Source organism: Capsicum annuum, chromosome 8, assembly GCF_002878395.1.
Source record: "Capsicum annuum cultivar UCD-10X-F1 chromosome 8, UCD10Xv1.1, whole genome shotgun sequence".
In the NCBI taxonomy this organism is placed as follows: domain Eukaryota; kingdom Viridiplantae; phylum Streptophyta; class Magnoliopsida; order Solanales; family Solanaceae; genus Capsicum; species Capsicum annuum.
This window is the reverse complement of record NC_061118.1, coordinates 11,227,543-11,246,435: the sequence shown is the minus strand read 5'-3', so window position 1 is coordinate 11,246,435 and position 18,893 is coordinate 11,227,543. Positions and strand designations below refer to the sequence as shown.

Below are 18,893 nucleotides of genomic sequence, written 5' to 3'. Positions count from 1 at the left end.
GACGAGATGAATCAGTAGCCACATCAGGCCATATTTGATCTAATCCAAGTTTCAAGTGATGAAGACGAAGGGCTTGTTGATTTAATTAGGCAACTGATCATAGATAAGGGTAAGAAGGTAGTGAAGACCGATGAAAAAGATATATGAAAAGTTGCTAAAAGAAAGAGATTCGAAGACATCTCACCAGAGGAGTGAGAGAAACATTAGATAAAGAAGAAAATCATGAATAGACAAGGAAAGAAGAAGGAAAAGAGCATAGGATGAAGCAGCTGAAGTGTCTACCAGTTCTGCCCCAGTTAGGAGGGAAGTTATAGATCCAACCAGAGATGTTGTACCTCCTATTCCAAAGGAAGAGATTCTGAGCACTCCCAACACCATGGGGGTCAACATTGCAGCTAGTGATAGTACTACAACCTCACCGCATTTCACAGACAACTCAGATAAATAAAAGGCACTATAAGTATTTCTTCTCCTATGTACTTAATTTATATGTATTGTGAAGGTGGGATGTGCTTGTACCATAGAGGGTTGTGTTTCCAATATTCTTAACCCTACCATGTGCTATATAGGAGAATCGATATGTCTAGGATTATGTCACATGTCTAGGTTTAATCTGGAGAATCGGCTTGTTAAGGATTATGTCACATATCTAGGTTTAATTTTAGATTTGCATTTTTATTATTTGTAAGTCTTGTTAGGCTGCTGTTGTTGATGATGAATGAAGTTGGCATCAAGCTATAACTATTTACTTTTTTCTCCTAGGATATGTTATCAACTGTTAGTGAATCTGTAGTTGGCATTAATTTGTAAATTCGCATGATATGTGATGCACATCATAATAACAGTGGAATAAGTGCGACTCTGTTGCCATTGTGTGTGTGAGTATTTTGTATTAGTTCTTACATAATATATCACCTAGAACTTGCCTGGTTTAATTGATGTCGTTTTGTAGTAGATAGGATGAGAAGTGATGGCAGGCTACCTTGTGCTTTTAGTCCACTTAGTCTAAAATTAACCCCACAAAAAATAATTTTCCATGTTTGAACATTTCTTTGATCCTTTGTAAATCATTCTTCATCACTAAGTATTCTAGTTAATGATGTTTTAGCTGTTGACTCCTAGCTCTAGCCCTGGCCTAGTAATAGGAAATATGTACCTAAACCTAGGCAAAACACCTATGTTGAGGGTGGCTATAATCTGGCTGTTAACTGCTTAATGGACAGTTGGTCTAGTATTTGAATTAGAGCATTTAGCCCTGGTCTAGTTAAGATAATGTGCACCTTGACTTATGGCATCAACCTAAGTTGAGGGCGGTTGATGCTTGTTTGTATATATAAAAAGGGTAATAAGAAAAAAATAGTTTTTACTATGGTAAAGCATAAATGAATGAGAAAAGGGTAAGTGAGCTAGCATAGTAATGATCTTGGTAAGAATAATTTAAAGAAAAAGAGAGTTAGAGCCTAGTTCTTAGTCATTTTTACCCAAAATTCCTTCCTGACCCAGTCGGATACCTCATTACTAACCTAGAAAAGACCTTCTTGATCTTAGAACTTAGCTATTAGGAGGGCGTTGGATGATAAAGGAAATCCTAGGGGTACATGTGCTATGTTAGTAACTTCTTTGATGAGTGAGAGGATTTTCATTTGTATCCAAAAAATATTCTGAGTGGTGGATCTCCTTATTGTGATGGTAACCTGAGTTACACTTAATTTGGATGATTTCTATAGATTCTTGTATCTATGCTTGTGTAGATGAATTGAATTGGAAACAATGTCGGTTATGAACTCTGACATGTTAAACCATATGATTTTGATGACAAGTGAATGTTTTGTGCAAACTTGTTCAGTAGAAAATGTTTGTCATTAAGTTGTTCACATTTGTAATTTGATGCTGAGTTGCTTGAGGATAAGCAATTGACTTAAGTTGAGGGTGTTGATGTTACGGCTTTTGATGTAATATTCAGGACTTTTTTAAGGATAATTGTGTGTTTTCAAGCAATGATTATCATATTTAACATGGTGTTTAAGTGTTTTAAGAATAAGAACTGAGTATGAAGAATAACTTGGATAAACTGGACAAAACAAGGAAAAATGATCAGTGACGGCTCAGGTAACGGCCTGTAAACCTTTCGACAAACCATCAGCCTAAACCGTCGCCAGGAAATAGAATGCAGAACCATTGAAAGTTATGCGATGGTCCAGGTGATAGACCATCAGTATTGCGATAAACCGTCAGCCTAAACCATCGACAGGAAATAGAATGCAAGATCACTGGAAGTCATGAGATGGACAAGGTGATGTACCATTGGTATTGTGATGAATTGTCACCCTACCCATCACCCAAAAGTAGAAAATAAACTCATTGGAGCTCCAATGATGGTCTAAGCGATGAACCGTCACCTCGGCGATGAAAAATCGCTTGACCCATCGAGCATCAAGTGGCAACTGTGAGTTTGAATTTTAAAATCCCAGTTCTGGAAACATATAAATACCAAGTATTAGGGTTTATTCTTTATCTTTTGACAATAGTTTCATACTTTCTTATCTATTGAGAGTTGTGTGATAATTTTCAGTAAGATTTGAAGCTAGAAATATAGATCTGATTATTATTCTCTATTGTTTATTTGAAGATTTAGTAGAACAAGATTGTAACTTTTGTAACTACTCTCTTAAAGTTATTTACGAATATCAATATATCTTTGATATCTTATATGGAAATGAGTAGCTAAACTCCCATAACTAGTATTATGAAAGCCTTGATGTAGACAACTGTTTGGGAGTTTTGAATCCATTCGATTTCTAACATCTATTTCAATTGCATGAATCTCTCTTCATTATAATTACATCTATTGGTTGCAAACTTGAGAAGTGAGCCCATGAACACCATTTGTCTGATAAGAAAGTGGATGTTGGGAAAAGAGGTAATTCACATGAAATCCGTAGGTTTACCCTTTGGGTCAAGAGTTTATGCCCTAATAGGATCAACCCTCATGAGAGTTCTATTGAATAATACATGGATCCTTTAAGATTGAAAGAAGAAAAGGGTAAAATACCCATTAGATTGAGAAACAAGTGGGTAATTCTTAGAATTCAATACTTCTTGCAATTGAAATTGTAAGTTAGAATTCAAGAACAAATTTACAACCCTAACTTTGAACATCTAGGTGAGCATAACTCTAGTTAACTCATTTTCATTGAAATTACACTTGCATTAACTCTCATTAGCTAGACCACTGTGTGATACAAGAACGAAAGATCATTATTAACACATCAAAAAACCCCTTTTACTCTGAAACCTTAGATCAACAGTCTAATAATAGTCACAATACTTAGAGAACACAATAATCCCAGTGGAATTTGACACCCAACCCAGTTGTGTTCTATATTCGACCGCAACTGCTTACACTTTCATAAGAAAGTTGTAATTTGGGTGCATTAGACCTAGTGGTATGAGTCATAATGTCTTGGTATGAATCATTTTAGGGACTCGTATCCTGATGGTACTAGAGTTCCTTCTATTCCAGCTAGTTCTCCTCAGGTCTCTCAGGAAAATATGATGAATATGGAATTTCATCAGTCTATTCATGTTATTTCCTAACTAGTTGTTGGTCAGGCTAAGCGAGGTACAACTGGTGGTTTTTCTACTAAGTCCACAAGGGTTGGTAAATTTATGATGATAGGTCCTCTATCTTTTACTGGAGGGAAGGTGGAGGACAATCCACAAGTCTTCTTGGATGAGATGGAAAAAGGTCTTTTGGGTGATGTAGGCTACTAATGTAGAAGGGGTTAACTTTGCAACTTATCATCTCAAGGATGTTGCTTATTAGTGGTATGGGGAGTGGGACTAGTATAGAGGTTATATGGAAGAGCAAGGGTTATGGAAGGCTTTTTTAATTCCTTATTGGACCGGTTCTTTCCTAAAGAGTTGAGGGAAGCTAAGATGGAGGAGTATGAGAACCTCAGGCATGGGAGGATGTCAGTAAAGGAATATGCTTTGAAGTTCCATTAGCCATCAAGGTATGCTCCTAAATTGGTGGCTGATATGAGGTCGAGAATGAGAAAGTTCATTTTTGGGTTGAATAGAGAATTGATTATAGAGAGGAAGACTGCTTTGCTCATTAAAGATATAGACATCTCGAGGTTGATTGTTCATATGCAGCAGGTTGATGATGAGAAGAGGAGGCAAGAAGAGTTTAGGGATAGGCAGGAAAAGAGGAGCAAGTGTTCTGATTAGGGAGGTAGTTAGTCTTAGGGTGGTAGAGATGGTTGCAAATGGCAGAAAAACGAGTTAGGGAGTTCTGGCTCCTTTTCTGCTAGTGCTCCTTATCAGTCGGGAGACAGGTGTCATTAAGGTGATGACAATTCTCGGGCATAAGTTGTTTAATCTCAGGCGAGCGGAGGTCAGTTAGTTTCTTCGTGTCCCCTTATAGATTTTGTTTTCATCCTCATTAGGGTTATTACAAGGAAGAAAGGGACAAATGCTTCAAGTATTTCCAAGTAGGCCATTTACTCAGGGATTTTTCGGTTAACAAAGTTGCTACGGGGGTGAATAAGATTTTTGTGCCTTCATATTTTTCTCCTATACTTACTTGTGCGGCATCTGCTTCTATTACTACTCCTGGTTCTCGTGTTGGTCAAAACAAGTTTTATCCTTTGGCATTCCGCTTGAATCCAAGGCATCAACTAATGTCGTTAAAGGTACGTTACAACTTTTCTCCTATGATGTCTATTGTTTGCTAGATTCGGGGTCCACTCTTTCTTATGTGACTCCATATGTGGCTGTGTCTTTTGGTTTCAATCCATAAGTTATTTCAGATCCTTTTTCTGTATCTACCCTAGTAGGTGACTCGATTATTGCTAAGAGAGTCTATAGGGGTGTGGTATCTAGTGGTAGCAAGAAGACCTTGGCGGATCTCTTTGAGTTGGATATGGTAGATTTTGATGTAATCCTAGGTATGGAAAGGTTGCATTCTTATTTCGTGTCTTTGGATTGTTGGACCTGCAAGGTTATCTTTAAGTTCACCGGTGAACCGGATATAGAATCGGAAAGTAGTTCCTTAGCTCCTTGGGGGAGGTTCAGAGGTTAATCTCCAAGGGTTGTCTTTATCACTTGGTCCGGGTTAATGATTGTCACAACCCAAATTCCTCATGTCATGATGGCGCCTACCATAACACACAAGTAGGCAAGCCAACCCGTAGTTCGGAACGTCTAGTAACGGACTACTCAATAATATAAGGAAACACATGCGGAATATATGAAATAAAGATCAATACATAGAAGAATCACAAAACCCGGTGGTATTAGTATAAGAGTTTCTAATATAAAAAGAGTACAAAAGTGAAATATCAAGAGAAATACAATGATACAAATTATCTCTGAATACAACTTAGAGACCATTCTAATACATAAGAGATAGTTAAGTAAAACTCCAACCTTCAGGAGCTCACTCTGTCTCTCTGAACTAGGACTACTCTGCACGATGCACACATCAATGGCGATAACCCGTACTATGATTTGCAGACTGCAGATGCGTAGTATGAGTACCATAGCTTCATATAGCTATATATATATATATATATAGGTATAAGTACATGTAAACACTAGGTCATATCAATGCATTACCTATATCATCATATTCTCATTCCAAGACCTCATTATAATACTATCATGATTTAAATACTATTATACTCAGGGATTCTAGTTCACATAGCTAGACATGAAATAATCTTGCGTAATAATGCAATCATAAGATAAGAAAGGCCAAAGACATACCTTAAATCCCAATACTGAATCACTGACCAATCTGTCATAAGCTAACCATAATAATGATCATAACAATGATAACAACAATATCAATAACAACATGAATAAACGGCTACTCCGGACAACTAAATGCCTAGTCGAGCCTATGCATACCCTTACCGCCCCAGGCTAGGATTGTTCAATCAATATACAACTACAGAAGATATATCCTTCACCCATTTTATGCAACCGTCCTATAACGGCCGATAAATATAGGTGCATACTGGTTATGGGATATGCGAATGCAGGAATGAATGCAAAGTATACCATCAATATCATAACTTATCATAACTTTTCTCATCAGGACCATCATCATCTTAACCAACCTTCGACCTCGCCAGGTATCAATATCATCTCAATAGTAACCTACGGACTCGAACCAGGTATAAATATCATCACATTATCCTCCAGCCTTTTGGGGCATCAATATAATCTGAATAGTATCTTTCGAACTCAAACCGGGTATCAATATCAGCATAATATCCTCTGGCCTTGTCAGGTATCAATACAATCTTAATAGTATCCTCCAGACTCCAACCGAGTATCAATACCATCATAATATCCTCTGACCTTGCAAGGTATCATATGTCAAGACAATATCCTCCAGCCTTGCTGGGCATCAATAGATCTTCATAACTATCAACACATAAATAAAGACATATAATAGGTGCACAGACGCAAGCCAATATTCTCATAACCATAAAGACATCTATCTAGTCAATACATTCCAACTACTCGTTATTAGCTAACCAACACCTAGAATTATTAAACCGCTAATTAGCTATTCATTGCAGGACCATAATCACCATTTATCCACAATTCATTATTATCAACTAATAATCATATACCCGATAATCAACATTAGCCAACAAATTACCAATTATCATGTAACCATCTTTTATTTACTAACACCAATCATTAACTAACCATTGTTTACCAACTAATCCTTATTATTCAACTAATCCTCATTATTAGCTAGTCAACATTATTAACTCAGTATTATCAAAACTTCCTTTATCATCTAGCAATATTAAGCCACATTATCCTTAATTAAAAACTAATCAGCATCATAACTTTGTTGTCAATAGCTACGAATCATTATCATTGATAAACCCATTTTCATGGCCATGTATCGAATCTAATCATTAGCTACTATATTTCAAATAAGAAAGGTTCATTAACTAGTACATTAGGTTTTTAGCCGTCAAGTACTATAGCCACCTAAAAGATAGCTAGATACCACTTAGTTTAACCCTCAATTAGGAAGCATAGTCATAAGATCATATTTTAACTAGAATCACATCAATTTCTGATATTATAATAATGAATGTTCCAAATCTATGCATGCCATCACTAGCATTCAATAAGTGGAATAGTAAGCATCATACCGCATCTTCCTCCGCCCCATACCAGAGAGATGTGTATACAACAATATACATATTCATATTCATAAACTGTAGTCATATCATTTACAATGGTAAAAACTTCTTAGATTGAGTCAATATCGTAACATCTCCATTGGCCCATCAATTTATTCGAAATAATTATAACATGACAATCACGACCTTAGGCCCATACATATATCCGAGACTCATATCAGTAATCATATTCATAAGTCGTAGCATATCTCTAATCAACTCACATATAAGAGGCATCTCACATATAGAAGGCATAATATCAATAAGTATGTAGACATCTCTCACAAAGAAGGCATCTCACATCGAGGGGCATAATATAGATAGACATGTCATTGTATGTAGTATAGCGTATATCAATAGGTCATACATCATTACATAGAGCAATATCAATTCTCTAGGCAATTTATGTATCCGAAAGGAACATCATCTCTATAGGTCTAACAATCATGACTAAAGGAAATAGCAACTCTACAGGCCAATCATCAAGACTAAGTGGAAATAGCCTCTCTATAGGCCACATAACATATCTAGAAGGAATATCATCTCCAAATGTCGAATATAACTTCCATAAGGAGTATCATAACCATAACTCAAAATCCATAAACCGAAAACATCAATACAAGTTGCCAAGTTATGAAGTTACCTTATTCTAAGGTTTACTAGCCTCATCTATGTCTAACGTCTGCACTAAGTCCACAAGACTTAACACAAGCTTAGGCTTTATAGGTTGAATGATCCCACATCTAATTTCCATAATTAGGCACAATATGCCCCAAACTAGGCTAAGGAATCTAATTCATCTTCTAGATGTCAAGTAAGCCATATTCAAGCATAAGATGGCAACTTCGACTAGAAACAAGGGGACTCAAGTCAACTCTACCTAATTTACTATTTCAAAACTACCACACTAGGCTTATAAGGCTAAATATACAAATCATGCTTCAAATGTTAAAACCATATTCCAAACATGCCATTACCTCATATCCATATTATAACTAACCTAAACTAAAGAGGGAAGGCAGTAGGATACAAAAGGGTTATAAACATGCCATCTTACGGGTCCAAAACCCTCATTTATTCCCTAAGCTCAACAATTAAGTTATCGTACTCATAATCAAGCCTAACATCAATATTCATATGCAACATATATCACACATCATCTATGAGAAAAGTATACAGAGGCCTACCTCAAGGTGAAACTGGAAGACCTCACTTCAAGCACCACATGCTCGTCTTTACATTGTAATCCTGAAAATGTCATCACACTATCAAAATGATAATATACTCATCAATACAAGTCTAATGATACCTATATTGCACTATTGTAATTTGGGTCCATAAACCACACCAAAACCCCAAGTTGGTCCCACATATGAAAAAAAAAATTTCGAGGCTAACGCAATGTTCCAATATGAACAAGGAAACATAACCCTCAAGAAATGGGTGAAAACTAAGCCTACTTTGGCCTAAAATCAAGGCCTAAGATAAATTGGGGTTTTGGGTCCAAACTAGCAAATTCAAGCATAAAATCAAGGAATTGTTACCTTAAATTTAAATATAATCATGATACAAGATGATGGTCAAGCTCCCAAGTCACTCCTCATTACTAATTTTGAGTTATTACCCTCAATTTAGGGTTTAAATGCCCCAAAAGTATCTTTGGGCCTATATATATCCCCTACAGGTACTCTGGTGTCACAATCGCGGTCCTATAGGCTGCGATCGCGGTTGCACTAGATGACAACAAACTGAAAAATAAGTTTTTGACCGCCGAAACTCATATGGATTCCAAATACATGATCTAATAGTGAATTTTGAGTGTAAACCATATTTCAAATCCATTGGAATCATCAAAACTTTCAATGGAGATTGTTTAGGCAAAAAGTGGGGCCAATACCTATAGTTTCATTACTTTTCATAAAATCCAACCAATCGGTCGAAATAAGCTCAGGTTCATTAGGACCTAAACAATAGGTCTACCTAGACTAAAATCAACATTCCAAATCTATTAGCTTAGTTAAAATTTTCATCCAAGATTGTTTCACTAAAGTTTTCACCCGGTGAACATTTGGAACCAAAGAAGACTTCTAAATAGGGAATTGGCTATAAAAACCAAATGAACTGCCTGGTAACTGAGATGTGGGTCCCAGCAAGTCATAAATGACTTGGGGAAGCTTTGGAGAAGCTTGACCAGTGAAGATAAGCATACATATGGAGAATGAAATGAAGGGTCATTACAATATTCACTACTAAAAAGACTTTCATCCCCGAAAGTCAATGGATAGAAGGAATATCAAAAGCTCGAAAGGATAAGGTATTGGGCCCGCATGCTCCAAGCATGACTTTTCAGGTAACCTCAATGGAGAGAAAATACTTCTAAGGGATTGTCCCATAGGTATCCCTTTTTGAACCAACACTCTCATTCTACTTCCAAAATTCCCAAAACTCTACTTCAACTGCTAACTTGCCTCCAACTGAACTGAAAGGGCTAATACATGCAAATCTGAATCACATCACGATAATACCATCTCTATATTTGTATAAATCAACAAAGGCTTATCCAAGCCAAAACAAACCAAGACGTGAGTCATAAAACCAACTCTTAATCCAAAAATAACTTTCCTTTATAATTTTGCACATGCTATCTACTCCAAGAAAGGAGGAAAATCACTTGAGTCTTATTTATACTGTCTCATCATGGAGAACTCAAAGAACTAAAGCTAATCCACTAAATTCCATAAGGAAAACATGAGAATTAACTCATAAGGCACTAATGGGGCATACAAATAGAAATAATCAAGGAATAATATCCACGCCAATACTGTAACCAATCTAGATAAAAATCAAACTAAAATCTCAAAATCCATGATATAACTACTCATTACTAAATATTCCACTCCAGGATGTCTCATCCTCTCAGAATAAAGCCATATTGAATCCAACTTGAGAATATTAGTCCCAATGAGTAAATCTTTTGAAATTCCCAAAGAAAACTTAAACTCGAGGTCAAAACTAAAGTAACTAATATTGAGCCCATGGTCTATCATTTGAACACTATCAACTATTATCCAACCAAAGTCTAGAAGATTGAATAGGCAACCAAAGAGTAGGCTTAACCAACCTCCAAATGAAATCTGAACAAATATAAGACTAAAATAAAAGTTGCACATAAGCTCTATAACATCAGGGCTTAATCTCTCAATCTCAAATATCTAAATTAAAACTAAAAATGGGTAGGCATTAATGCTTCAAATCTATCATACTTCCAAATCTCCATTCCAAGAAGTCAAAATCCAAAACTGGCCAGTAAGGCTATATCAATGTCAACTATCTCAAATCGACTCTGGTATCCAAATCTAACATATCCGAGTTAAATCAAACTAGCCACATGCGAGACATATATTGAGAGCAATATCACCATAGGGATAAATACTGACTGATAACACTGGAAACCAACTCTATATCTGCTAGAGGGAATGAAATATAGCCACAAAAAAAGAGTTATGCCAAAGGATAAATCACTGGCTAAAAATGCATATAACCCACTCCACATCCACTGGAGAGGATGAACTATCCAAACATACTCAAAGCTTCTCAAGGCTGAAAACCACACCAGTGAAGGAAAAAAACTTTAGCAACTCAAAAAAATGCAACTTAAGCTGGGAACTAACCAATATAATAATCTATATAGGCAAAGAAATTGCCACATACTTATATTATCGTGGAGAATCACTCTACCAATACTCAATAGTCCAAACAAATACTAAAATTAGGATTTCCTAAATCCACCCAAGAATCACATCATCGAAGAAGAAATATCAATCTCAAAACCAAGTTCAAGGTTGAGACCACCACCAGAGTACCAACAACTTGAGCTAAAGAGGTTCTAATTTGCTAACATAAAAAATGATCACAAGAAAGGATACTACCATAAAATTTCAAACTCTACTAGACAAAACCTTATCACAGTGACAAAGAAGTATCAAATCTCCACATTACTAACAAGGCAATCCATCACGAGGGAATGAACCCAATGGACCTATGAAATAAATCCACGATATCTTAACATCAACATCAAATTGCTATCGAATGATGAAATAGGCACAAATTAAGAACAAACCTCAAACTGGTCCATCTCACAAATGGGTTATACCAGAAAGGATAAACAAAACAAAATCCTTCAAAAAAATAGGAGGCAAGTCTAAGGATCTCAAACTCAAAAATAGGAAACATAACGAAATTGCCGACTTAAAAACCACAAAGTACCATGGAAAGTCAACTTACCTTCGATACCACAAAACATTTCTAAATCAATCTAATACAGCTAACCAAGAAGGAACACAGTCAACCTCGCCATGCTATGGGAAAGAAATCATCAAGTTGGGCTATATCTACTCAAGCCACCAATTATCATCACATAAAAATAAAAGTCTAACTAGATAACAATAGTTTATACAGCTACCCGGTGAGAATCAAATTCATTACGTAACAACATCTAGTAATAATATCAGGTAATATCAATCAAATAATATCAACAACCTCACAAAGTGGTATCAATATCAATATCAATATCAATATCAACCTACTGAACAGGCGGTACAAAAATAAATATCAATATCATGTACCACTCAAGGGCCATAATAGGGCTAATATTCCAAGATAAATGGGACTCAAACCTAAAACCACCCCTATAGGTGAAAAAATATCCATATATATCTACTCCATCCAATACTAAAAGAAATAAACCATGAAGTAGTACAATAATAGTGAATTCAACAATGAGGGACAGAATGGCCGATATAAATTCATCAAGGCATATAATCATCAATAGGTATGAAAACCCTAATACACATAATAAGAGATAAATGCAAGAAATAAAAGCACACTAGTTATGGTAACACTTACAATAACATGCTTGACAGGCATAGGAAAAATAAATCTAAATGGGTTTAAATCGGATCAACCAATTAAATCATCAGCTGAGGTGCCAAGCACACCATCTCTAACTAAAGATGTCACAATATGAAAAGTTGATCTAAATAAGTTAAATGACAGGAATATCATGTCAAGGAAACTCTCTAGGCTGATAGTCAGTCTTTCAATAGTCGTAGCAATTCTTGAAGTATCAATATAGAGAAAATAGAAACAAAGCCCAAATGGTTGGCCAACTGATGCTGATAGAAATTCACAATATTATGTTCAAACTTCTGATATCATAGCCTATCTTAGGAACTCTAGTATTGTGGGGAATACATTCTAACTCTAGCTGATTATCTATCTAATACCTGGGGCATTCTCTAAACTAATGTATCATAATAACATAGCCAAACAAGATCCTAGAATACTTTAAGATACTGCCTCTTATAATTCAAAATGGTCGCCATGGCCTGAAGAACCATACCACATTTGCAAGTCTGATAGGGCCTCTTCCCAAATCCTTTATGGCTTCCACATAAGATCTCTGATATCCATCTCTACCTTTCTAGTTTGAAGCTATGATAAAATTCTAGAAATGTTTATTTGAGCCTTGTTTGCTTATATCAATAATATCGCATTGTCCTTTTAGGATAGAATAGAGTCAAAGAATATGTTCAAAGTTCATACACATACGGACACACGATAAGGAGTCATGAACTAAATTTCCTAAAATATCATCATAGCCTTCCAAAGATAGGTTACGGATGTCTCTGCACAGATCCACAAGGCTCTACTATCACTCGGCTCTTGTAATAACACATCGATGAAATCTATGATTTGATACCAATTTATCATGACCTAATTTCCTCAGGTCATAATGGCACCTACCATATCCCACCAGTATGCAAGTCAACCCATAGTTCAGAACAGCTATAAATGAACTACTCAATAATATAAGAAAAAAATACAGACTATATGAAATAAAGATCAACACATAAAAAAATCCCAAAACCTAGTGGTATTAGTACAAGAGCTTCTAATATAAAAAGGGTACAAAAGTGAAATATCAAGAGACATACAATGATACCACTTATCTTTGAATACAACTTAGAGACTGTTCTAATACATAAGAGAAAGATAAGTAATACTCCAAATTTTAGAAGCTTACTCTAAGTCTCTAACTAGGGTTGCTCCACATGATGCACACATCAATGACAATAATATGTACTATGATCTGTAGGCTGCAGAAGTGTAGTATGAGTACCAAAAGAATGGTACTCATTAGACTACTACCAACTAAGCTCCAAAGATAAAGCAGATATACACAATATATAGAAAGAATGGAAACTACACCTAAGAGTCTAGAAATCATATACAAGTCAATGACAATAATAAGGGAAAACTATCCTGTTTATGTCCAAGAGTCCAACCTAGTAAGACTAAGGAAATATCATAGTAAGCTATCCTATTTTAGCTATATTTAATATACATCAATGATATACCATAATTCTGGGTCAATATATAAATAAAGACTAAAAGAATGATATATTATTATATACAAGGAGAAGTAACTACTATACAAAATAAACAACAAGGAAGGGATATATCATAGTGTCATAGCTTCATATAGATAGATATATATATAGGTATAAGTACAAATAAATGCAAGGTTGCAATACCTCGCATATTTCTAATCCTTTGATTCATACTTGAGTACATGACTTTTAATGAATATCCTAGTGATAGGAGAGCTTATGATGTATTAAGCATGTTCATATGAGTCACTTAAGGTAATACAAGCTAAGATTTTTTGAATCTATCAAGTTTTAGTGTTCGATTTTGCAAGGGTCATCTTTGAATAAGTATAACTCAATGTTAATATAGTATTTTGGCTGATTTAGACCCACCAAATTGTAGATAATTGAATTAGCTTTCCGACGATACCAATTGGTTAGGCCCCACCTAACCCAAGCAAAGGCGATTGGTTAGGCGCCGTCCAACCCAAGCATAGACGATTACCTGGGCACCGCCTAGGCCAATTCCAGGTGTCAAAAACACTCCGTCTTGAGTTATTTTAAAGGTAATTAAGTATTTAAATACTCCTTACACGTCCTTAAACTCAACCCTACAAAATATATAGCTTCTAAATGTACTGCAACCCTATTTTCATCTCAAAGCTCATCATCCAAGAGCACTAAAGGAGAAAAATAACTAGGGTTGAATAATTAAGCTTGAAGATCCGATTTCAAGGAAACTCCTCCATCAATCATCAAGAATCTTCCTTCTAAGGTATGCGTAGTGTTCATTCATAGATTTCTTTTGTTCGTGGAGTTCAAGAATAAATCTTTAAAATACAAAAGGTTGGTTGATTGTGGTGATATGATCATACCCATGTTGATTCTTGATTATTTTTCTCTTTTTCATTATAAAGTATGATTTCTATATTGTTCGGTGTTAATGATCATGTTGTTGATATTAGGTGATTCCCAAGAAGGAATCTTTATATGTTTTTGTGAATTCATGATATCATATAAGTTGGAAACATGTAAATTTTGTTGTTCATGATGTATAATTTGATGAATTCACCTATGCTTAAGATGTGCATGTAAGGTGTTTTATAAAATGCCTAAGGAACTAGAAATCATGTAATATAGCTAAATTATGACTAAATGAAAGATTCATGATATGCCTTTACGTTCCAATGACTTCTATGTTGTTAATGTGACTTGTAAATGTTGTTGGAATACTCGTGAACTATTCTTATGAGATTATTCTATGTCTACTTGCAAATCCTGCTTATGAACAAGATGTATGATAACCATGCAATCCACATGAATTTCCATCCTATTAGCATGTGTTGCCAATATGATTATGCCACGAACATGATATTAAGATTGTGCAAGTACTTCCATGTGATATGAAATCCTTTCCATGCAACACATTATTGATAACCATGCATAGTATGATATCCCTACATATGATATTATATATTATAGACTCTACTCTTATGATCAAGTCAGTCATGTGTGTTAGTTTCCTTCCATTGAGTACTGGGGGTACTTGTACCCGAAAACTATAGTTGTGTGCCTAGATCCATGTCATGTTTCACGATATCCGAACTCAAGCTATGATTCCATAGACTTCAGTCAGTCATGTGACTCAGGAAAATCTCATGATCTTAGTCAGTTGTCAAATATTAGTAACATTCCACTAGTGAATGGAATTCTGTAAGATCAAGTCATGTACATTTAGTTATTTATGTCCAGTCCCTCCAGATGGGAGTATAGGTTAGCAACGAGTGAACCCAAGGATGGAAATTCACCTGCTAGTTTAGGGTGTGATTCTTAGTAGAAATCCTTGTGTTCCAGAACTACATAGCCAGCATAAGTTAAGACATCTTAACCCGTTAGATTAGGGTTAATGAGGTGGCTTAACCCATTAGTTTAAGGTTCCCACTGTTCTCAGTGAGACCCGCCAGATAAGGGTCACTCACAACTGTTCGTACCAGTGGTGTGGTATTGATACCCCTCCAGTCGGGGTAGAGATTGGACCCCAGCTTAGCCATAACAACATACACGGGGCATGCCAGTTAAACACTACCTCCCACAGTTTTAGTAACAGTCTCAATAAAAACACTCAGGGCGTTCTTCAGATTTCAGCATATACAGGACTGTCAGATACAGCCATCCATGTTATTAATTTTAGTATCAGTCTCAGTAAAAGAAATCAGAGCGTTCTTTAGATTTCAGTATATATAGGACTGTCAGATACAGTCATCCATGTTATCAATTTTAGTATTAGTCTCAGTAAAACAACTCAGAGCGTTCTTCAGATTCTAGTATATACAGGAATGTCAGATACAGTCATCCATGTGATCAATTTCAGTATCAGTCATGACAGTTATCAATAAACCATTTATTTGCTTACAGGTCATGCTATCATGTTTTTACGGTCCCAGTTTCTATATATGTGTGTTTGCACTCCTACGTTCATATTAGTCAGTCAGTGTTGTTTATGCATAAAACCCTTTATATTCAGCCTACCTTCCTCGTATACTCAGTACTCTAGTTGTACTGACGCATTTGTGCTATGATTCTTTTTTTCATATTACACTATAGGTTCCGAGACACGAGCTCCAGCCCAGCAGTAGTGGTAGCATTCCAGTTGCACAGACACGATGAGTCCTCATTGATTCGAGGACAATATGATTTGATTCATTTATTTTTCAGTTCAGTTTTATGGAGTTAGTTGGAGACATGTTCCTTCAAATCCTTATTCAGATAGTTTAGAGGCTTTCGGATTTAATTTCAGGTTTACATCCAGATTTAGTTGTTTTGGGTATTTTCACCCACATGATTGTATCAAGTTGAACCTTATGGCCTTACAGTTCCATGTATTCCATATTATTATGTTATGATTTGTAGTATATAGGTATAGATATCAATCATGGGTTAGCTTGTGGTCCCTCGGGGTCATGAGCACCGTGTAGTATTTTGGTTCAGCAAATCAGGGTGTTACAAACTTGGTATCAGAGCCTAAGGCTCAATAGAGTCCTAGAAAGTCTGAAAGCCGCATCTAGTAGAGTCTTATACATGGGTGTGTTATGCGCCACATTTATGTGCGGGAGGCTATAAGATGTTTTAGGAACAGTCCCCTTTCTTCATTATTCATGTCATGCTAGTGATCATAATCCCAAGTTAAACGCTCAGTCTAATCCATTCTTCTCTTATTCCAGACCATGGCCCCAAAGAGAAGAAACCATCTAGCTCCTTAGCCCAAAGATCCTTTGGGTGAACATGTTTCCCATGCAGATTTTTGAGCCGCATTTACCACACTTGCTTAGTCTATGGCTGTCCAGAATGAACTGTCACCATTCATTCCAACCAATCCAGTAGCCACTCCCAAAGCAGCTAAGGTTTGGGATTTCACCTGGATGACCCCTCCATCTTTCCATGGGTCTAAGTCTAACCCTCAAAAGTTCATTGACCAAGTCCAGAAGGTCATTGACATCATGGGTGTTACTTCTATTGAGACTGATGAGTTAGCCACCTACCAGTTACAGGATGTTGCTCATGATTGGCACAAATAGTAAAAGTCTAAGAGGTTAGATGATACAGACCCTATCGAGTGGGAGGAATTTATCACGGGCTTCTTAAACAGATTCTTTCCCCAAGAGCTGAGGGAATCCAAAGTTCTTGAGTTCATCAACCTCAGGCAAGGGAATATGATGGTTAGGGAGTATTCTCACAGATTCACTCATCTAGCCAGGTATGCTCCTCATGTGGTTGCATACAATAAAGCTAAGATTAGCAAGTTTGTATCAGGGGTCAATGATAGTATGGTAAATGAGTGTAGGTGTGTGATGCTGATCGGTGATATGACCTTAGAAAGACTCATGACCTATGCCCATCAAGTAGAAGAGCATAAGTTTAAGACTAGGGAGAGGCAGAATAAGAGAGCAAGGTCAGGTAACTTTAAATTTTCTCACCTCAAGTCAGATGGAGGAAACCATTCACAGTTTCGCTCTAAGTCAGCCATTCTATCTCCTTTCTGTGCCAGTGCTTCAGTGCCGAAGATTAGAGATGGCAATAGAAATAAAGCACCAGGCTCTAAATCTTAGGACAGTGTTAGAAGTGCCCGAATGAATCCCTTTTGTCAGACTTATGGTAAGAACCACAAGGGCATTTGCAGAGCTTGTAGTGATGTCTATTTTGGTTGTGGCAAGCCAGGCCACAGGATTTGGGAGTGTTTGCAGTCAAGTCTTCAGGGTTATCAAAATTATTCTACAGCTCAGTCCAGTCTTCCGAACCAACAAGGTGCCATTTTCAGTGCTACCAGTGGGCAACGCCCAAAGAGACTCTATGCTCTTCAGTCCCGGCAGGATTAGGAAAATTCTGCTGATGTATTAACTGGTACGTTACAGATTTTCCATATTTATGTTTATGCTTTGCTACACCCAGGTGTATCTTTGTCTTTTATTACTCCATACATAGCAAGCGATTTCGAAATCAGTCTCGAAGTCCTAGCAGAGCCCTTCTCTGTCTCTACCCCAGTGGGTAAAACCATCATAGCTCGGCGGGTATACAGGAACTGCCCGATTATGATATCTCAAAAATCCATGTCAGTAGATTTAGTAGAGTTAGAGATGACTGATTTTTATATCATTCTCAGCATAGATTGGCTTTATTCCTTCTATGGCACAGTTGACTATGAAAATAGGATAGTTCAGTTTTAGTTCCTGAATGAGCCCATCCTAGAGCGGAAGGGTGGCATTTCAGCATTCAGGGGTCAACTTGTTTCCTATCTTTGGGTAAGGAAAATGATTTCTAAGGGGTATGTGTATCATCTTGTGCATGTTAAAAATTCTAGTTCTAAATCTCCCAGCCTCAAAACAGTCCCTATTGTTAATGAATACTCAGATGTCTTTCCCAAAGATCTTCCAGGCATTCCTCACAAAAGGGAAATAGACTTCCGCATAGACCTTCTTTCGGATACTCAACCTATTTCTATTCTTACATACAGAATGGCACCAGCAGAACTCAAGGAACTGAAAGATCAGTTAAAGGATCTCTTAAATAAGGGATTCATCAAACCCAGTATTTCCCCATGAGGTGCGCCAGTATTATTTGTGCGCTAGAAAGATGGTTCTCTCAGGATGTGTATTGATTATCATTAACTAAACAAGTTCATGGTCAAGAATAGATATCCTCTTCCCAGGATTGATGATCAATTTGACTAACTTCAAGGTGCCACTTA

General features: G+C 36.4%; 1 protein-coding gene across 1 annotated transcript; it reads left to right on the top strand.

The window, feature by feature from the left end:
* The first annotated feature begins 4,053 nt into the window (after positions 1-4,053).
* On the top strand, positions 4,054-5,086 carry LOC124886559. The gene is made up of 4 exons (XM_047395381.1): positions 4,054-4,220; positions 4,330-4,399; positions 4,452-4,697; positions 5,006-5,086. Exons 1-4 carry the CDS (start codon positions 4,054-4,056, stop codon positions 5,084-5,086), a joined length of 564 nt encoding a protein of 187 aa, XP_047251337.1.
* Positions 5,087-18,893: the final 13,807 nt, after the last annotated feature.

Bases quoted from the DNA above. Each gene is read 5' to 3' on its own strand.
- LOC124886559 (XM_047395381.1), top strand. From the start codon at position 4,054: ATGAGAAAGTTCATTTTTGGGTTGAATAGAGAATTGATTATAGAGAGG. The intron at 4,221-4,329 runs GTGTTCTGATTA...GCTCCTTATCAG, and splicing joins AGGCAGGAAAAGAGGAGCAA to TCGGGAGACAGGTGTCATTA. The intron at 4,698-5,005 runs GTACGTTACAAC...TGGACCTGCAAG, and splicing joins ATCAACTAATGTCGTTAAAG to GTTATCTTTAAGTTCACCGG.